Genomic DNA, 16204 nt, shown 5'->3' with positions numbered 1-16204 from the left:
CGCCACGGCATCCTCCATTTTAAGCGAATCAGCCGCACGCCCACGCGGCATTGTAGTAGACACGGTTTCAAAGCGAAGGCGTTTGCTTGTATAATTGACTACTTTATTGAAAACAGACAAGCAGAGTATGAAGAGAGAGGAAGGGAGATTATCAGAGTCTTCATCTTTTAACCCTGTTTGCTGCAATATCTTGCCGCACATCGTCCCGTCACCCGTAACCCGCAATCCGCTAAACCCAGCCGCAATGACACCTTGGAGGATCCCCAGCTTTCCCTTTTACTAACAGCTAGAGTAGAGCAGGGGTTAGCTTGCCAAGGTACGTCACTGGTCGTGGGACCTCTCTCGAGCATCCTTCCACCGTTCCACGTATTTCAGCAGCAGCACGCCCAGCTCGCTCTTCCAAGACACCAATCTCAAGCTAGCTCCGTCGGCAACGCCCACCTTCAATGCGGCGGAACGAAGACCAGCATTTATCGCGGACTACGGCCTGCAAGCCAAACATCTGCACAGCATCCAATTCCATGACTTAGATAGCTCTTGCCTGCAGACCGTTCTCCCAGGTGACCGTGTGTCCTCGACTCTCACGGGGCGCATGACGTTCCCCTCCCTGTGGTAATGGCCGAATCCTCGAGGCTTCAGACACCTAGCCGTTCAAATCGCTCCGGTGAAGCGTCACCGTCATTTGCGCAGACCACGGCCGAGTTCAGTCTCGACAGCGATCTCGATTTCGACCCTGACGACGACGACGACGATGATGCCGAGGACTTGCATTTGCATGAGGCACGGCTTGGCGGCGGCCAGGCCTACGAGCTGAAAAGCCTAAGGGCACCACCCGCAAAGATTACTGACGACGGATGGGGCGATGAAGTGCCGTCGCTGCGGAGAAGAGCTAGCACCAGCACCGTCGCGAGCTTTCAGCTTTACACTCCTGACGAGGAGAGTTCTGTTGTGCGCAAGCACGACCGAAAGCTGGTAATCTTTGTAGCACTGCTGTTTATGCTCAGTTTCTTGGATCGATCTAGTATGGCATACTCTGAGCCGCGGCCATGTGATCTTGCAACCTACTGACAGCCCCTCCTCTCTAGATATTGGTAATGCGCGCATAGCGGGCATGGACGAGGATCTGCAAACGAATCCTCCGTGGGACGGCTGGTATGAGTGGACATTGACAGCCTTCTATATCTCGTATATCTTCTTTGAGTGGATGTCACTGTTATGGAAGCTCATCCCTGCCCACATATACGTCTCCATGATTGTCCTCTCGTGGGGACTGACTGCCTCGCTGCAGTCCGTCTCTGTCTCGTACCCTACGCTCATCTTCCTTCGGGTGTTGCTGGGCATTGGAGAGGCCGGCTTCACAGGCATACCGTTCTACCTATCTTTCTTCTTCAAACGAGAGGAACTAGCGTTTCGTACCGCTATCTTTATCTCTGGTCAGTATTCAAACATTCCCAACGACCGTTCCAACCGACTGATGATGAGCAGCCGCGCCGTTAGCAACAACATTCGCATCGTCCTTGGCTTGGCTCATCACCAACTATGCAGAGGCTGGACCCATAGCCCCTTGGCGTCTCTTGTTCCTCGTCGAGGGCTTTCCATCCGTTCTCGCCGCCGTAGCCGCGTGGCACATCATTCCCGATAGCCCGGATACGGCGCGTTATCTCACTGCGCGGGAGCAAAAGGTGGCTCGCCTTCGGCTTCGACGCGAAAAGCCTCACCAAAAGAAGCATGGAGGGAAGGGTTCCAGCAATCTCAACCTTGGTGAAGTGTTTGCTGTCTTGTGCGATCCCATGGCGTTGCTGACCGCAGCCATGTTCTTCCTTACTAACATGGCGTATTCTTCTCTACCCGTATTCCTGCCCAAGATCCTCACTGAGATGGGCCACTCTCGCCTCGCATCGCAAAGGCTTAGTGCCCCGCCGTATTTTCTGGCTTTCCTCGCCGTACTCTTCACGGCACATCTATCGGATCGGGCGCGAACCCGGTCCATTCCCATCATACTGCACGCTCTCGCATCAGCAGGCGGATACGCTGCGCTCGCCCTAGCAAAGCCCATCGGTCTCTCGCCACTGCTGCGGTATCTCGCGGTGTATCCGGCAGCCATTGGTTTCTTTAACGTCGTAACACTCACCGTGGCATGGAGCATCAACAACCAGGCGTCCGAGAGCAGGCAGGGCGGGGGTTTCGCCCTGATGCAGATTATCGGGCAATGCGGACCGCTTGTGGGGACGAGATTATACCCGGATCGAGACGCGCCTTTCTATGCGCCTGGGATGCAGGCCTGCGCGGGTGCGATGCTCGCCGTGGCCGTCTTGGCGCTGTTTCTGAGGTTCTACCTCTCCTACTTGAACCACAAGACTGATGCTGCTAGCGCCGTCGGTAGCGACGCCGAAGAAGAAGAGGGCTTGGTGGGATCTGGAGGCCGTAAACGGACGGCCAGCGAAGGGTTTCGATATATGCTCTAGAGAGGAGAGGGTAATATTATTGTTGAATATCCATATCCAAAAGCAATATGTGTCAGTGGGGGTTGTAAGCAAGTAAGCACCTTAGTTACAGATCAAGGCATGGGATGAACCTGCCACTGCCGCTCCGAGCCTCCATAAGAAACCTACGAATCATTCTTGATTGAACCTTTGAAGTTGAAACCGCCAATGAGGAACTTTCGAGTCTATTATTGCTCGTCCCATGTTTCCTGCAGTGTACCCGTAGGTAGCAACCACTCCGAAAGCCAATGAGACTATCCACACCTACCTGTAGGTGGTGACATGCCGCGGGCCAGCGCACGGGCCCGATCTGATAAAAAAGACCTCGGCTCTTTTTCTACTCAATTGAAGCTCTCAACCTGGAACTCTGAGAACATCGCTCATTATCACCCAGGTCCATCGATATCATTGGACTCCGAAGTCGCTCGCTTCAATACCACGTCGCCGCCGTAGAGATTGGGGCTATTGATTTACGCGTCACACACGGCAATAATCACATACGGCAACAATCCAAAGACTTGAAAGAAGGCATCAATCTCTAAGCTCATCAGAAAGGAGACAATAGACCGCAACAATGAAGTCGGCAAACCCAGACGTCCAGCACTTCCTGTCCATCCCCTGGTGCGCGGCGCACCTCAATGAACCAGACACGGTCCGCGACACGGCGCCCTCACGGTTTCCCAAACAAAATACAGAGGACCAGCTGTTTTCGACGACGCTGAACACGGCGGATACGATTGCCGCGTACCTGACGTTTTACAAGCGGCCGTCTTCGTCGTCATCAGTTCCCACATCTTCACCCACCGTAAACATACCAAAGGACGACGACGCCGGCCCCACCATCATCCGTCAACTCAAAGCCCTCCTCACGCTGCGCAGCGGGGTGAACGGGTACCCGGACGTCTCGCACGGGGGCATCGTCGCCACGATTCTGGATGAGACGATTGGGCTCGTGTTTCCAGTTAACAAGAGTAACGGGTTAATCCCCGACGCGGCGTACATGACGGCGTATCTCAACGTTACCTACGTGAAGCCCGTGAGGACGCCGCAGACGGTGTTGTGTGTCGTTGAGGTTACGAGGGTTGTTGGAAGGAAGTGGTGGATCGATGCGAGGATTGAGGATGAGGGGGGCGTGGTGCTGGCGAGGGCGGAGAGTTTGTATGTGAGGTTGGTTGAGAAGCTTTGAGGGGATGGGTATGGATGAGAGTGTTGGTGTATGAAGTTTGATATGAGGGGGACTTGCTTGCTTTTGGCCAGGTTGTTGTGATTGGGATGAATGGGGGCGTGTGTGCTGTCATGATAGAGGTGGACGTTGACTACACAACCGCGAGTTTATAGAAACTTTGCTTCGACAGCGCAGCATCGCAGTAGAGCTCGCGAGATTAGAAGCATACAAACAAACCTTTACACAATTAAGGATCATCCTTTTTTGTGGAAAAGTTAGATCACGTACCGTGGCTGGCATGAAGGGGAAGGCACGTCGCTCGGTTCTTCGATTTTTGGCTACCTACCCAAGACACAATTTCGTCAGACAAATGATCAGAGCAGTGTAGTCACACAAGTGGCTCCAAGTATCTGCATACCGATCTGGCCGCCGAACGGTATGTGGATGGAGTTTCAATGATGTGGTTGATTTGACTGCACCGTGTAGCCATATCGACAGAAATTGTGCCACTGCGAGGTGAAAGTCCAAGGTTAATGCTTAATTTGCCATATCCAATATTGGCGATGGGGACAGAATACTGTCGCAAAGGTCGCAGGCTAGTATTCGTATCGAGGGGTTGCCAGGTATCCCATATATACCCCCTCAACTCCATTCCCGTCGCCAGCCAGCAGACGCCCGTCTAGGTCGACGGGTCAGGTCAAACTGGTCTGGGCGGTGGAGTGGTATAAGGTCAATATTCAGATCGCCAATCAGCCTACTCGACGACAGGCTTAGCGCATACGAGTATCACGAGTTCGAGTCCCAGCATGAGCACCAAGAGATGTAGCCACACCGGTGGTGAACTCTTTTTTATCCTCTATCTGTGTCTAATAGATACAAACCCTTTGACATATCATCACTAGTGTATTGAGGGGTGAATGCTCCTCACCTAAGTGCATCAACGCCATCCCGGACTGAGCTGCGACCACATCCTTAAGTGTTCTTGGAGATGTCTACTTACCTTATGATCTGAGTCCGGATTTAAAGAAACTTCCGAACCACATTCAACATCAAGCTTACATATCTTGTGTTGCAGAGCAAATGTTGATTTCTGTCTTTGATGAAGTACCATTTGGGTAGAAAATCGTCTTATCCTCCCAATGCGACTATCAAATTCGTAACGTGGTGCCAGATAAAGGTTCCTCCAAGAGGTCGTCCGCTCCAAAAGGAGAGGCTCACAAGGGGTATTCAACGTTGCTTGATTGCTTGAAGGCAAGCTGATACATGTTTAAAATTCAATTTTGAGAACCCATCATAGGCTTCCTTCTCGCGGACGGTTTCGTTCATGCTTGCTGTTAGGTACCTACGTAGATATCGAAATGTGAGGTCCGATAAGGTAACCAGGAGCCGGTGAGGGTCCACAGTCCACAACGTCCGAAACGGACCGGGCTCCCACTGGCCAGCGGAAAATGCGCTAAGCCACTTTCGTCTCACATTCTCGAACCTCTCATCGCAGGATCCACCTAAAATTTCATCCTTGCTCAATCGCTTCATCCACCGACTACATCAAAGCTCTCTCTCACTCTCATACAGAAATCTTACACGCACTCACATAGCGCGCCACTGAACCGATCCGCACGAACAAGCCTCATTCAAGGCGCCTAGTCCATACGGACTTCATCATTCAGAGAAGATCAAAAACGCCTCGCTCGTTTCCGACGGCTCGACCGGCCTTGCCTCACTCCAGTCTCTCTCTCTCACTCACCATCACTACCATCCCGAATCATGGCTCCTAAACGCGCCACTGAGGGCACATCCTCAAAAGACCACCAAGTCAAGAAGCGCAAGGGCTTCGGACCAAATACCCTACCCGAGGGCCCATGGCGTAGAAAGGGTAAGGAATATGACCCGAACCTCACTCCTTTGAAGACTATCCACTAACCTTCTCACAGTCGAAAAGAAGAAAATCGAGCTCATCCACAAGGCCAAGATCAAAAAGGCCTACGCAAAGATCAAGGAGCGTGAGCTCGCTTCCCGGGAAACCCCCTCCTCCTCAACTGCTCAGCAACCCGCCACCAATGTCACCGCCGCAACCGTAGCCGCTCTGACAAAGGACATCTCAAGCGAAGATGAGCTCGACTCCCTCCAGGACCCCTCCAGCAAGACGGGTTCTCCCGTGCCCACTGCAGCAGCAGCAGCAGCAGCAGCATCATCAGCAGTAGACACTCCCACAGACTCATCATCATCAACACCAACACCGGTGACAGCGCCAACAACAACAACAACATCAACCACGCCTCACCCCTCAAAAGAAGAAGTCCACCCCTCCCGCGCAGAGATGCTCGAAAACGACGGCGAACCCCCCAACCCAAATACAATCGCCGTCAAACGCAAGCACACGGCGGAAGATTCAGCCGACGCCGATGCCACAGCGGCAACCGAGGACACCGCCAGCGGCGACCGCTACGAACCCCGCCAGCAGCGCAGACCCCGCAAGCCAGGCTACTATGAGAAGCAGCTCGCCCACGCCGAAAAGAAAAGAGCCGAGGCCGAGGCCCGCCGCGCCGAGATCCAGCGCCGCCGCGAGGAGCGCGAGCGCAAGACAGCCGACCGCGAGCGGTACCGCCGGGCCATGGCGAAAGCGCGCAAGGGCTCCGAGAACGGCGGGCAGCGCAGGCTGGGCAGGGAGAGCGCGCTGCTGCTGGAGAAGGTGAGGCGCATGGTTGGGGATTCAAAGTGAGAGGGTAAAACCCCTAGAAAAAAAAGAGGATGGGAAGAATGAGCGGGTCAGACCTTACAAGTAGTCTGCCTCGGTCCTCATGCATAGCTTGATACCACATTGTATATATCATATCACATTGTTAGGGCACAAACGGTTTATAAAAGTTTTGGATTGGCTTTGTTCAGATAACGAAGGATGGGCTGGGCCATCCACGAGATATTTGCAGCGTCACTAAAACTTGGAATTCAACCTCGCCCGCAATGACTCCATGCGCAAGTACTATGCTCTTCAGCGTCGTGCTCGATCATTATCCTGTCACGCATGACCCGTCCTCCTTCTAACCAACCGCAGGAACCTCGTCACAAGATTGAACTGAACCGCCCTCAACACTTCATGATTGGACGAGGTGGAATCGGGCTCTCGCAACGATGGTGAAAACGTCCCGTCAGCTCTGATTCCTGAACCTGCCTTCGAGAACCAAAGAAAACTCCTTTCGTGCCCCGAAGCAAGAAATGTGGATATCATAAAGTTTCCTGGCGCGGAAAAGACTCCCGTATTGCTGCGGTCATGACGGCGTTCGAACAGCTCGAATCCAAATGTGAGATAGTAATAAAAGCCGTCAGGCGTGAAGAAAGGTATCTCCGAGCCAGATTTGTTGAATAGAAAGGGGTCGAAGGCGTCAAGTCGTGGGTGCGTTGATATGTACATGGAATTTCCAACATCATTTTTGTCCATCCAAGCCAGTCTTTCAGTCAGTAAAGATGGTGTGGCTATTCTCGACAACGAATTGCACAGCCAGGTTCTTGGCGTGCATGTCTGTCATCTCGCGTTCCAGGCTCGTATCTCGCATGATAGTGGGCGCAAATACGACCGCCAAGTTCTTGGGGGACATCTGTCACATCAGTTAGCTTAATTGCAAACTTACACCACTAAAACTGAGGCTTACCAAATTCTCAGGCTCCCGCTGGGCAACCCGCGCAAGATGGAACATCAAGAACTCAAGACAGTCGCGGTGTCGCTGTGGCATCGTGCTGAAAACCTTACGAAGATGGTCACAGCGTTCGGTCTGGTCTGCGATGGCTGCCAGGCACTGTTAGCTCATTACTCGATGGAAGAGTGTGTACATCGACTTACCATTCGACTCAAGGACTCTGTCGTACACCTCGTACGTCAACAACGGCATCGGCAGCTTCCTGAAGTATTGCTTCAACACGCTCGTCACCGCGGTGATGTCCAGGCCAGGGTCTGAAATGTCGTAGTCCTCGCTCTTGTCGAATCCTTCTTGAATGACCTTCACCAGGGAGTTGCCGCCCGTCTTTCGGTAGATGCCTTCAATATCCATACCGCGAAGCTCAACCTCCTCGATACAACGTGTTACAACGCTTGGTATGGTGCGCCTTTCGTAGTCAGCTCTTTCAGTCAGGTCTGAGCCGAATAAGGTAGTAGGGGCCTCCGCGATCGTGGGCGTCGACACGTTGGTCGTGGACATGGACTTCTGGTTATTCTTGTTCTTGAAGAAGCCAAATCCTTGTGCTTGCTGCGCATTCTTCTGCTGCGAGGCAGGTCCAGGAGCCTGGGTACTGGGTGCTTCCACTTGAGAAACAGTCATATTGTACGGCAGGCCGATGCTGTCCCCTGTCAGGCCCTGATGAGGACCACGTTCGCGCTCCTGCTGGAAGGCCACGACGGCACGGTTGACGCCCTTGGCCACGCTTCCTGCGAGGCCCTTGGATCCCTTCTTCCAGTTGAACTTCTTTACCTGCCCCTTCCTGATATCAACCACTGTCGGTCGAGCTTCAACAACTGGCTCATCCGTCTCATGAACGAGAGTCGTGGTCATGCTCGCCGAGTCGGTGAGGTTCAGGTTGGATGATGAGAAGACCTTGCTCTGGCTGTAAATGCCGAGGCCGTTAGGAGACTTGAGTTCGCCTCCAATCTGGGACTTGAACCGTTCTTGGATCTGGTGAGTCAGGTCGTTGTTCATGTCCGCAAGCTGGGCGTTCTTGGAAGAAAGCTGCTCAAACTCCAGTAGAGCGCGGTCCCTGTCGGCCATCGCTTGGTTCTTCTCGTCGACCAGCTCGTCGCGTTCTTCGTGCAGTTGCTCGATAGCTGCGCTCATTGCCTGCTTGACCTTGTCAAGCTTCTGCACAAACTCCTTGATTGCGGAATCTTCCAGGTCGCGGGGATCGACAGGTGTCTTGGTCTCCTTTGCGCGTTCGACGTATCCGGCGAGAACTTCGAGCTGACGAATCATAATCTCAGTCTGAGTATCCAACACCGAAACTGTTTTGCGCTTTTCAATGAGCGTCTTGTTAAGACGCTTCAAGTCCTTCTCCGTGGTGAACTGTCTCTCCAACTCAGCAACGCGATTCTCTGAGTTGCGCAATTGCCTCTTGAGGAAAGCCGGATCGTCGCTCGAGTGGAGGGAAATAGGGCTACTGATCTCATGTCCGTTGGGATCCTCGGCGATGGGGGTCTTGGGCCAGCGAGGAGAAGCGGTACCACGGGTGGTCTCACTGATACTCCTCGTGTGACCTGTGACTCTATGAGGATGTTGAGTCTGAGAATGACCACCCTCGGTACTGTTGGTACGTCCGTGACGGACAGCATTTGATACACGACGAAGGATGGACGACGAATCTGCGTCGGTGCCGAGTATCCTCGCCATGTCCTCGTCCATACTGAAATCGCCACCTGCACTCCATCTAGGCAGCTTAGGTGATACCTTTCCTTCCTCGTTGACGTTCGCCTGATCCTTTGCGGGAGGATTGGGAGAGTTGGCAGGTTTGCCGGGCGGTTGCGGGGGTGCTCGAGGCTGCATGTAGGTATCGCTGAGCTTGTGCTCAGTCATATTCGGTCGCCCGGCTGCGAGACCTGATGAGCTTGTCTCATCATGTGTGTTGGATCGACCTAGAGGTTTGCCGTTGGCTGCGGGAGAGTAAAAAGAAGGTTAGGTCGGTGCACCTTGCATGATGGTAAAACACGAGTGCGAAATTGACTTACAGTTACGCGAGGGAAGCTCTTTACGAGCAATGGATTTGCCAGCAGTTGTGTCTGTTCGCGAGGAAGAGATGGAGTCCATCGAAGGACGCACGTCGCTCTCATCGCGCTGTCTCGAATCTTGAGACGATCGGGCCATGCGGGGAGGTGAATCGGACGAAGGCAAGTTAGGAAACGGCTCCTTGTCTTTGCGCAGAACACCTTCACTGCTCTTGGCGCTGCCGCTCTCTGGGGTCAAGGCGGCCGAGTGAGAGGCACTTCTCGGGCTAATGAGCTTCTTGCTCTTGGGCGCATCTTGCAACTTAAACTCATCAATCGACGGCGAAAGCTTGCCGGTTGTAACCTTCTGTGATTTCTCGTCATTGATGACCGATGATCGTCCGTCATGTCTAGACGATTTTGAAGTCTTGCGCAGCGGCAACTTAATGGGCCCGGACTCGTAATCGGACGACGGCTGTCGACCCTTCTCCTGAAAAGCAATATGGGGTGTTGAGGATTGGGATTCGCCCTTTTTATCAGTGCTGGCTCGGGGCACGCTAAAGTAGTCTTTATCCTTCTTGGATGCGCTGGACACATTCTCCGATGTCGATCGTGGGGTGGCATTCGATGCCGGGTTATTATCCAGCGCCACCGGAATGAAGAAACCGTCGTCACCACCGTTCGTATCGGCGTTGTTATTAGGAGCATACATGGTTGAGTTGCGGTTGTTGCGGTAGTTTGCAGCAGGAAGCCCCAAGCCGCTTTCCCTGGTGGGCTCGGAGACACGCTCAGGAGAACGCGAAGGCCGAGTGCTACTTTTCGATGAAGAATCATTTCTGCCGTATGCCGGTCGCGGTCTTGGGGACAGCTCGGTTGGAGTCTCCTTGTCGGAGTCGGGGTCGACCTTGGTATCGTGGAAGGCGTTCGGGGGAATGGCGTTGGGTGGCAAGGCGGGCAGTGATTTGTCGGTAATCATAGGGGAGCCGTCTTTCTCTTTCGACTTGGCCTGGGCTGCTGCTTTTGATTTTTTCCTCCGTCTTGCCATGAGCGACTCGTGACAGCTCATACAGAAAATGCCTTGTGAGGTTCGAGCATATCGCAGGTTCTCAATTTTCCGCTTGCAGTTGCGACACCTAAAGCACGTTGCGCAAAAGGCCTGATCTCCAGTGAGGATGGCGAGGTCTTCGATCTTGTTGTTGCAAGCACTGCAGCTATATGTACAGTTGTTGCAAATGAGCGAGCCGTCGCCCAGAAGTAGCAGGTTGGCATCGGAATCGAGAAGGGTGCCGCAAGTATTGCAGCGGAAGCAGTTGAGATGCCATCGGTTGCCGGCTGAACGAGGAGGAGACTGGTTAGCCTGGTTGAACTTGGAGACTGCGGACGGCGCCATGGCCACGGAGGACATCATGGCCACAGAGTGAAGCCAAATGATGATGCTTCTCAGAGCATATTACAGAAACAGAGAATAGGGCAAGAGTGAGTTGAGAAAAGAAGCAATTGTAGGGGACATACCAAGTTCGAACGCTTTGCCCTCTTCGAGGATCTAGTCGGGTAGGGTACCGCCATCAGTACGTGCTTGCAGAATAGTCAGAAGTGACGGGGGTGGGCCATCGTACCTCGCCGCAACCTTTGCAAGGGAAGACGTCGTCATTGTCCATGGGACTCTCCAAATAATCCTCCACAACGGCAGTCATGACGGGCAGAAGGTCCTTTTTCGTAGGACGTCGTCACGACAATTATCTGGCGAGCAGGAAGACGACTTTGTCGCCGGTCATGAAAGCAAGTCGAAAGCAAAACGATCGATAAGCGAAGGATCAACTGTGAAAAGCTGGTATCATGGACGACGAGAGATGAGGATCGGTCGGCAGGCTGTGCGGTTCGTGCCAGAAGCTCGACAGGAAGGGCGTGTACGACGGGCAAGATAGCTTGGAGTGAATGGCGCTTCGAAAGGGGGCGTGTGCTCAAGAAGCGCGATAGCAGCGAAACCAGACGGGCGGTGCGGAAAGTGAATGTCGAGGTGGTGAGAGTAGCGAGGGGCGTGAGCGGTGTCGTCGTGGTGGTAGCGCTCGTTTGATTTCGTCTGGAGGGTTTTCGATGTAGTTCGCCAGCGAGAAGGTAAGAAGTTGTACTCGAGGGCTCGGGGCCTCTGGGGGAGGCGAAAAAAAAGGAAAAGGCAAAAACCCAAAAAGAAGCGATACGGCGCCGGTGATGTAAATCAGGGTTAGGTGAGGTGAAGCAATGTAATGAGGTGAAGTGGCAGAGGCCGTGATCTCTTGGTGGCAGTGGAAGCGAGAGCAAAGCTGGGCGCGGGCTTGTCGAATTGGGAATTGTGGTGACAAACTAGGCCCTCGAATGGTCGGTTGGATGAAGAGGTGCGACGACGACGTGGAGGACGAGCGAGACGATGGCAAGCCCTGGGCTTGGTCCGCGCGGTACCGGGCTAACAGCAACGGGATGGTGAGGACCGAACCTGGCGTGCCGGGGAACCTGCGCAGTCAGGTAGCAAAGGGTGGGAGGACGGGTTCAGGGGGCTGTCCAGGCCCTTAGCAAGGTACAAGAGAGTTTGATGGGGGAGAGAGAGCTGGAAGGCCTCTACTGCGTAATGAAGGAAGGTGCTTGTAACGCGCGGACCTTGCCTTAAGGCAGTGATGGGTCATGTACGGAGTACAGAGTAAAGGTAATGTGGAAGGTAAGGTAAATTGCTAGCGTGTACGAGAAAAGCGAGGGGTGGAACTTGGAAGACTGTCCAAGTACCTTTATCCGTACCTACCTAAGGTAAGGAAGGTACCTTAGTAGGTGAATGACACTTAGGTGTGTATAAGGACGGATACGGTACAATCAAGTGAGGGAGAGAACGCGAGAGAGAGAGAGAGAGAGAGAGAGAGAGAGAGGGAAGAGAAGGGATTGTGCCTTCGCCGACACACACACATACACATACACTCACAGAGCGAGGGGGAAAAGAGATTAAGGAAAAGATCACTGGTGGATGGCGGTGGCGCTCGTCGTGGAATTTGGGGGGGAACTCGGGGGAGGAGGAGCACTCTGGATGGAACGGGAGACTGATAGACTAAGGTGGAGGTGGAATCGGGGACTGGAACTGGATGAGAAACGGGGCTGGGCGGACGGGAGGTGGAACGGGATGATGGGACACACAAACGCTGGCAGATGTGATGGTGCGGTGCTGTGGTACGGAGGGGGTGATGAAGTTGGGAACAAGGCGGGAGTGATCGGTACCTTGGGGCGAGGTTCTTCCTGGTTCCCATCTCCTTCCACAATCCACACATGCCTCCTAAGGTACCTAAGTAGCTTACCCCCTCCCCGGGCAGGCAGGGCAAGCAGCGGGGTGGGTGTCTGGAGTCCAACACTTTTTTTTTTTCCCCTTCCTTCATACGGCAATACATCGTTAACTTTGTTCGCCAAAATGATAACATCATTCAGTTTAATCAAGACGCTTCTGATGAGGTTGAGGTAAAATGAGAGACCCAGTCACGGCTTCTACGCCGAATTCCACACGCCTTGCTTTCAGGCCCAGCCTGTATATAATGTATGTTCCATCTTATGCAGGCATCTCAAGGCAGACAATGTCCCACGTGCCTGAGCTAGGCAGGACTCCAAGAGGCGTCTTTTTGCAGGCATAAGTGGAATAGGTATTTGGGCTTGCAGTGCGTTCGTTTTACGCAGAGCCACAACACTTTGTAGCGTGAAAAAAACGGAAAGAAAGAAGAAGAAAACAGAAAGATTAAGATAGAGACAGAGAGAAGAGGAATGGTTGCTATTTTGTTTTTTTGCTGTTGTCTCTCGGACACACAGACTGGGATCCCCCCAATCTGCGACTCTTCATTGTTATGCTCCTACAACTACAAGAGATGCTAGGACAGAAGAAGGAATACATGACATGACACCTACCCGCGAGCTAAGGTATGTGGGTGCGCATAATCCGTACGGATATACGCACATACGAACATCACAGAGCCGTCACAGCCCAGCGTGAACGGGACGTGGACATGAGAAAAGAAGATGAGCAAAGGCCCATCCCCTTCTGTGGCACAAATAGTGGAACCCTTCATCACTCAAACCCCCCTCCACGAGTCCACAGTCCACTTCATACGCAGTATCATCATGTCTGCTGCTGGGGTCATCTCCCGGCGGCGGAGCGAGGGACGCAAGTCTCATGGGAATAAGACGTGGGGTATTCCGCCAGGTACCCAAGCCTGCTGACTGGCCACCGGCCGTCAGGGGCTTCGATACCTGTTGCATGCTATTGTGCTAGGTATTTTCGTGCCAATTCAGAGTGATAGAGTACTCGATCCAGGGGATGACAGAAGTCGCCAGTGACAAGTGTACTTGCAACATCCAAGTCGATAGACAGCAGCGCAACAACAACATGCTAGGACATGCTGGACAAGAAACTCATACACCAGGCTTCAGCACAAGTGCCTCTAGAACCGTACACTGCCAACAAATAATGCCGACCAGCGGTGCTATGTAAGCCCGATGAGCTTTGTACGTATTTGATCAAAGTCGCCGTTGCTCGTTCCATGGGCCCGATTCCAAGTGCCCGCATCGAAATTACCATTCGTATTGTTGACAATGTCGAATTTCCAGACTGATGAGATGAAGTGGGTAGGCCAGGCGGTAATAAGCAAGGGACTTGAGACAGTGCGGTAGAGTACTTTCAAGCAACGTCTCTGGTGACTTACACGCTCAGGCCCATTGAATAAGAACCGAAGCATAGGAGGCGACGGTGTTGTGCTAGGCGAAGTATGACAACGACTACCATCTACACCGGGTCTACGTAGCTATCCTGGCAAAGATGATTAAGTTGACGGCCTCATGCAAACAAATGACTGCCGTGGCTGTCCACCCCATCCGGCAAGCTGTAGGAGCCTAGGAGACACACAAGGGAGCTACCTAAAATTGAGCCCGGTTAGACGGTAATGAAAGGGCCGTTGCACTTACAGCAGACGTGATTGGGGTTGTTGTTGTTCCTCTGCCTTCTTCTACGGTGGAGGCTGCCTAGTGGAGATCTCAAATGGCAACTCATGCCTTACTGCGGCTCAGCACTAGGAGGACATTATGTTGTTGTTGGTCGTCTTCGCAGTTGATTAAGCGGCAGGAGTTGAGACGGCGTAGGATGGGATGGGTCATGGATGGGACTCCTCTGCAGTGTACCGCAGAAGAGCTACAGCTCATGACCCAAGTCCATCTTCTCGAGGAACCTTTATTTCTCACATTGTTTGCATCTCTCGCGCGCTGCATGCGCGTAAAATGTGTGGTGTGTTGTACCTGAAAGGCATCTGACGGGATGTCCCTATGCGCCGTTAGCTGCAGGTCCAGCTGAGGCACGGCCGAGGCGTGGGACACCAGCCAGGCCCAGCCGGCGATCCGTTCGTGCTTCCTAAGCAGCTAAGTTCCTGCGGGTTAGCTCCGAGAAACTGCGAGCGAGCTATGAGCTGGCGACAAGACTCCAATATTGGGTTTGAGCTTGATAGCAGTAATGACTCGAAGGCGACGCGAGGGTTTGAAGTGGGCTTCTCCCCGAACCTAGTTGCCGACCTTTGGGCAGTCAAAGTTCGGTCGACGTTGCATGCGCAGAAGCGGCAAACCAAACGTATGGTAGAAGAACCGACAAGGCACGTTGTATCGCGGAGCACGTTGTAGGTATCAACCGTATCAGAACATCAGACGGAGAACCGAAACGGCTTGTAGACACTCGACCGATTGAAAACAAGTCGTTTCTCCTTGCCCGTAGCTCGGGCTGTGGCTGTCACGTCCACGTCGTGTGTCTTGTGTCGTGTGTCGTTCCAGCAAGGCGAGGCAGGTCCCAGGTTGACGTGAACCACCAGGACGCCAGAAGCTCAAGGTATCTGTAGTTCACAGGCGTAGGAGAGTCAATGCTAAATTTAGCGAGACTTGTCGTTGACTAGGTGCCGTTCATCGATCGGGATTCCGCCTCCAACAATGTAATAATATCCGTCAGCTTACACAGCACAGTACTCTGTAGAGAGGCAGAGGAAACGAAGGAGCTGGTCGGCTGTTAGTCTGGCCCTTCTGATCAGCGGCCAAGCTCTGGAACCCCCAACCCCCCTCACAGCTCGCAGCGTGTGGCTCAACGACAACCCTGCTGTTATGTTAGTGTAGCGCCAGGCTCGGTGTTGGAGATCAGCAGAAGATGAGGATGGCGATGAGCCGCGTTGGACCGTTGAAATCGAGCGAAGAAGGTCGATCAATACTTCCAGCGATGAAGAGTATACCTGGAAAATTCGGGTTAGACGCGATGCCACCGTGGTACACTGTAGGGTTGAGTTGTAGTCAGTGGTCGTCGATCGAACGTCTCACGGAGACTTTGTGATATTGGGGTACGGATAGTACCCTGCCAAGTATTAGATGCGCCGGAGCTTTGTGAGAGGAAATCAATCTCCAGGAAAGGAGGCTAGTAGGGGGTAGGATTGTGTCTGCAGGGACCGATCCAGTGGCAGACTGTCATGGCAAGCCATACGATTGCAATTGATGATGGCAGTGAGCGTGTGATAGCTGGTAAGCAGTAAGGTACGGTAACGAGACGGAATCAGAAGATGCCATCACGGGCAGCAGATAGGTAGGCACCGCGGCACCTTAGGAGGGTACTTTGCAAGGTACGTATCGTCGTCGGGGTCGGAGAGGGGTAAACCCTTGATTTTGGATACGTACCTCATCTAAATGAGAAGTCGAGACGGGTGAACGACTGGACGTGGAAGGCGCAAGTGGAGATTCGGGGCTACTGTTTCAACTAAACGCCTCTCCGCTGCAAACGCCACCAGGTCGATCCGGATCCTTCTCCTCTCGCTTCTCTTCAGTCTCACAGTCTTTCTATCCTAAAAAAAAAAAAGAAAAAAA

The 16204-nt window shown here is 53.2% G+C and overlaps 7 protein-coding genes across 7 annotated transcripts; 5 read left to right on the top strand and 2 right to left on the bottom strand.

Moving 5' to 3' along the window:
- Window positions 1-615: 615 nt before the first annotated feature.
- BDZ83DRAFT_569617 (major facilitator superfamily transporter) lies at window positions 616-2465 on the top strand (the record flags this gene model as incomplete). Its single annotated transcript, XM_060504215.1, has 3 exons — window positions 616-1021; window positions 1086-1433; window positions 1486-2465. 3 exons carry the CDS (start codon window positions 616-618, stop codon window positions 2463-2465), a joined length of 1734 nt encoding a protein of 577 aa, XP_060368934.1.
- A 390-nt stretch (window positions 2466-2855) lies between these two features.
- On the top strand, window positions 2856-4098 carry BDZ83DRAFT_607315 (thioesterase superfamily protein). The gene has a single exon (XM_060507423.1). It carries the CDS (start codon window positions 3058-3060, stop codon window positions 3667-3669), a length of 612 nt encoding a protein of 203 aa, XP_060368933.1. The 5' UTR covers window positions 2856-3057; the 3' UTR covers window positions 3670-4098.
- A 1057-nt stretch (window positions 4099-5155) lies between these two features.
- BDZ83DRAFT_607313 (uncharacterized protein) lies at window positions 5156-5821 on the top strand. Its single transcript, XM_060507422.1, has one exon. It carries the CDS (start codon window positions 5413-5415, stop codon window positions 5566-5568), a length of 156 nt encoding a protein of 51 aa, XP_060368932.1. The 5' UTR covers window positions 5156-5412; the 3' UTR covers window positions 5569-5821.
- BDZ83DRAFT_607311 (uncharacterized protein) lies at window positions 5813-6505 on the top strand. The gene has a single exon (XM_060507421.1). It carries the CDS (start codon window positions 5966-5968, stop codon window positions 6365-6367), a length of 402 nt encoding a protein of 133 aa, XP_060368931.1. The 5' UTR covers window positions 5813-5965; the 3' UTR covers window positions 6368-6505.
- A 592-nt stretch (window positions 6506-7097) lies between these two features.
- BDZ83DRAFT_569566 (rho-type GTPase-activating protein) lies at window positions 7098-9200 on the bottom strand (the record flags this gene model as incomplete). The annotated part of the gene is made up of 3 exons (XM_060504209.1): window positions 7098-7241; window positions 7296-7429; window positions 7484-9200. 3 exons carry the CDS (start codon window positions 9198-9200, stop codon window positions 7098-7100), a joined length of 1995 nt encoding a protein of 664 aa, XP_060368930.1.
- Window positions 9201-9299: 99 nt separating this feature from the next.
- Window positions 9300-11022, bottom strand: BDZ83DRAFT_569664 (uncharacterized protein; the record flags this gene model as incomplete). Its single annotated transcript, XM_060504219.1, has 3 exons — window positions 9300-10660; window positions 10841-10871; window positions 10945-11022. 3 exons carry the CDS (start codon window positions 11020-11022, stop codon window positions 9300-9302), a joined length of 1470 nt encoding a protein of 489 aa, XP_060368929.1.
- A 4092-nt stretch (window positions 11023-15114) lies between these two features.
- BDZ83DRAFT_607301 (uncharacterized protein) lies at window positions 15115-15882 on the top strand. The gene has a single exon (XM_060507420.1). The coding sequence runs from the start codon at window positions 15501-15503 to the stop codon at window positions 15678-15680; it is 180 nt and encodes a 59-aa protein (XP_060368928.1). The 5' UTR covers window positions 15115-15500; the 3' UTR covers window positions 15681-15882.
- Window positions 15883-16204: the final 322 nt, after the last annotated feature.

Source organism: Colletotrichum acutatum (assembly GCF_030867785.1).
Source record: "Colletotrichum acutatum strain CBS 112980 chromosome Unknown BDZ83scaffold_14, whole genome shotgun sequence".
NCBI classification, from domain to species: domain Eukaryota; kingdom Fungi; phylum Ascomycota; class Sordariomycetes; order Glomerellales; family Glomerellaceae; genus Colletotrichum; species Colletotrichum acutatum.
The sequence above is the reverse complement of the archived record's forward strand: the minus strand, read 5'-3'. Positions and strand labels throughout refer to the sequence as shown.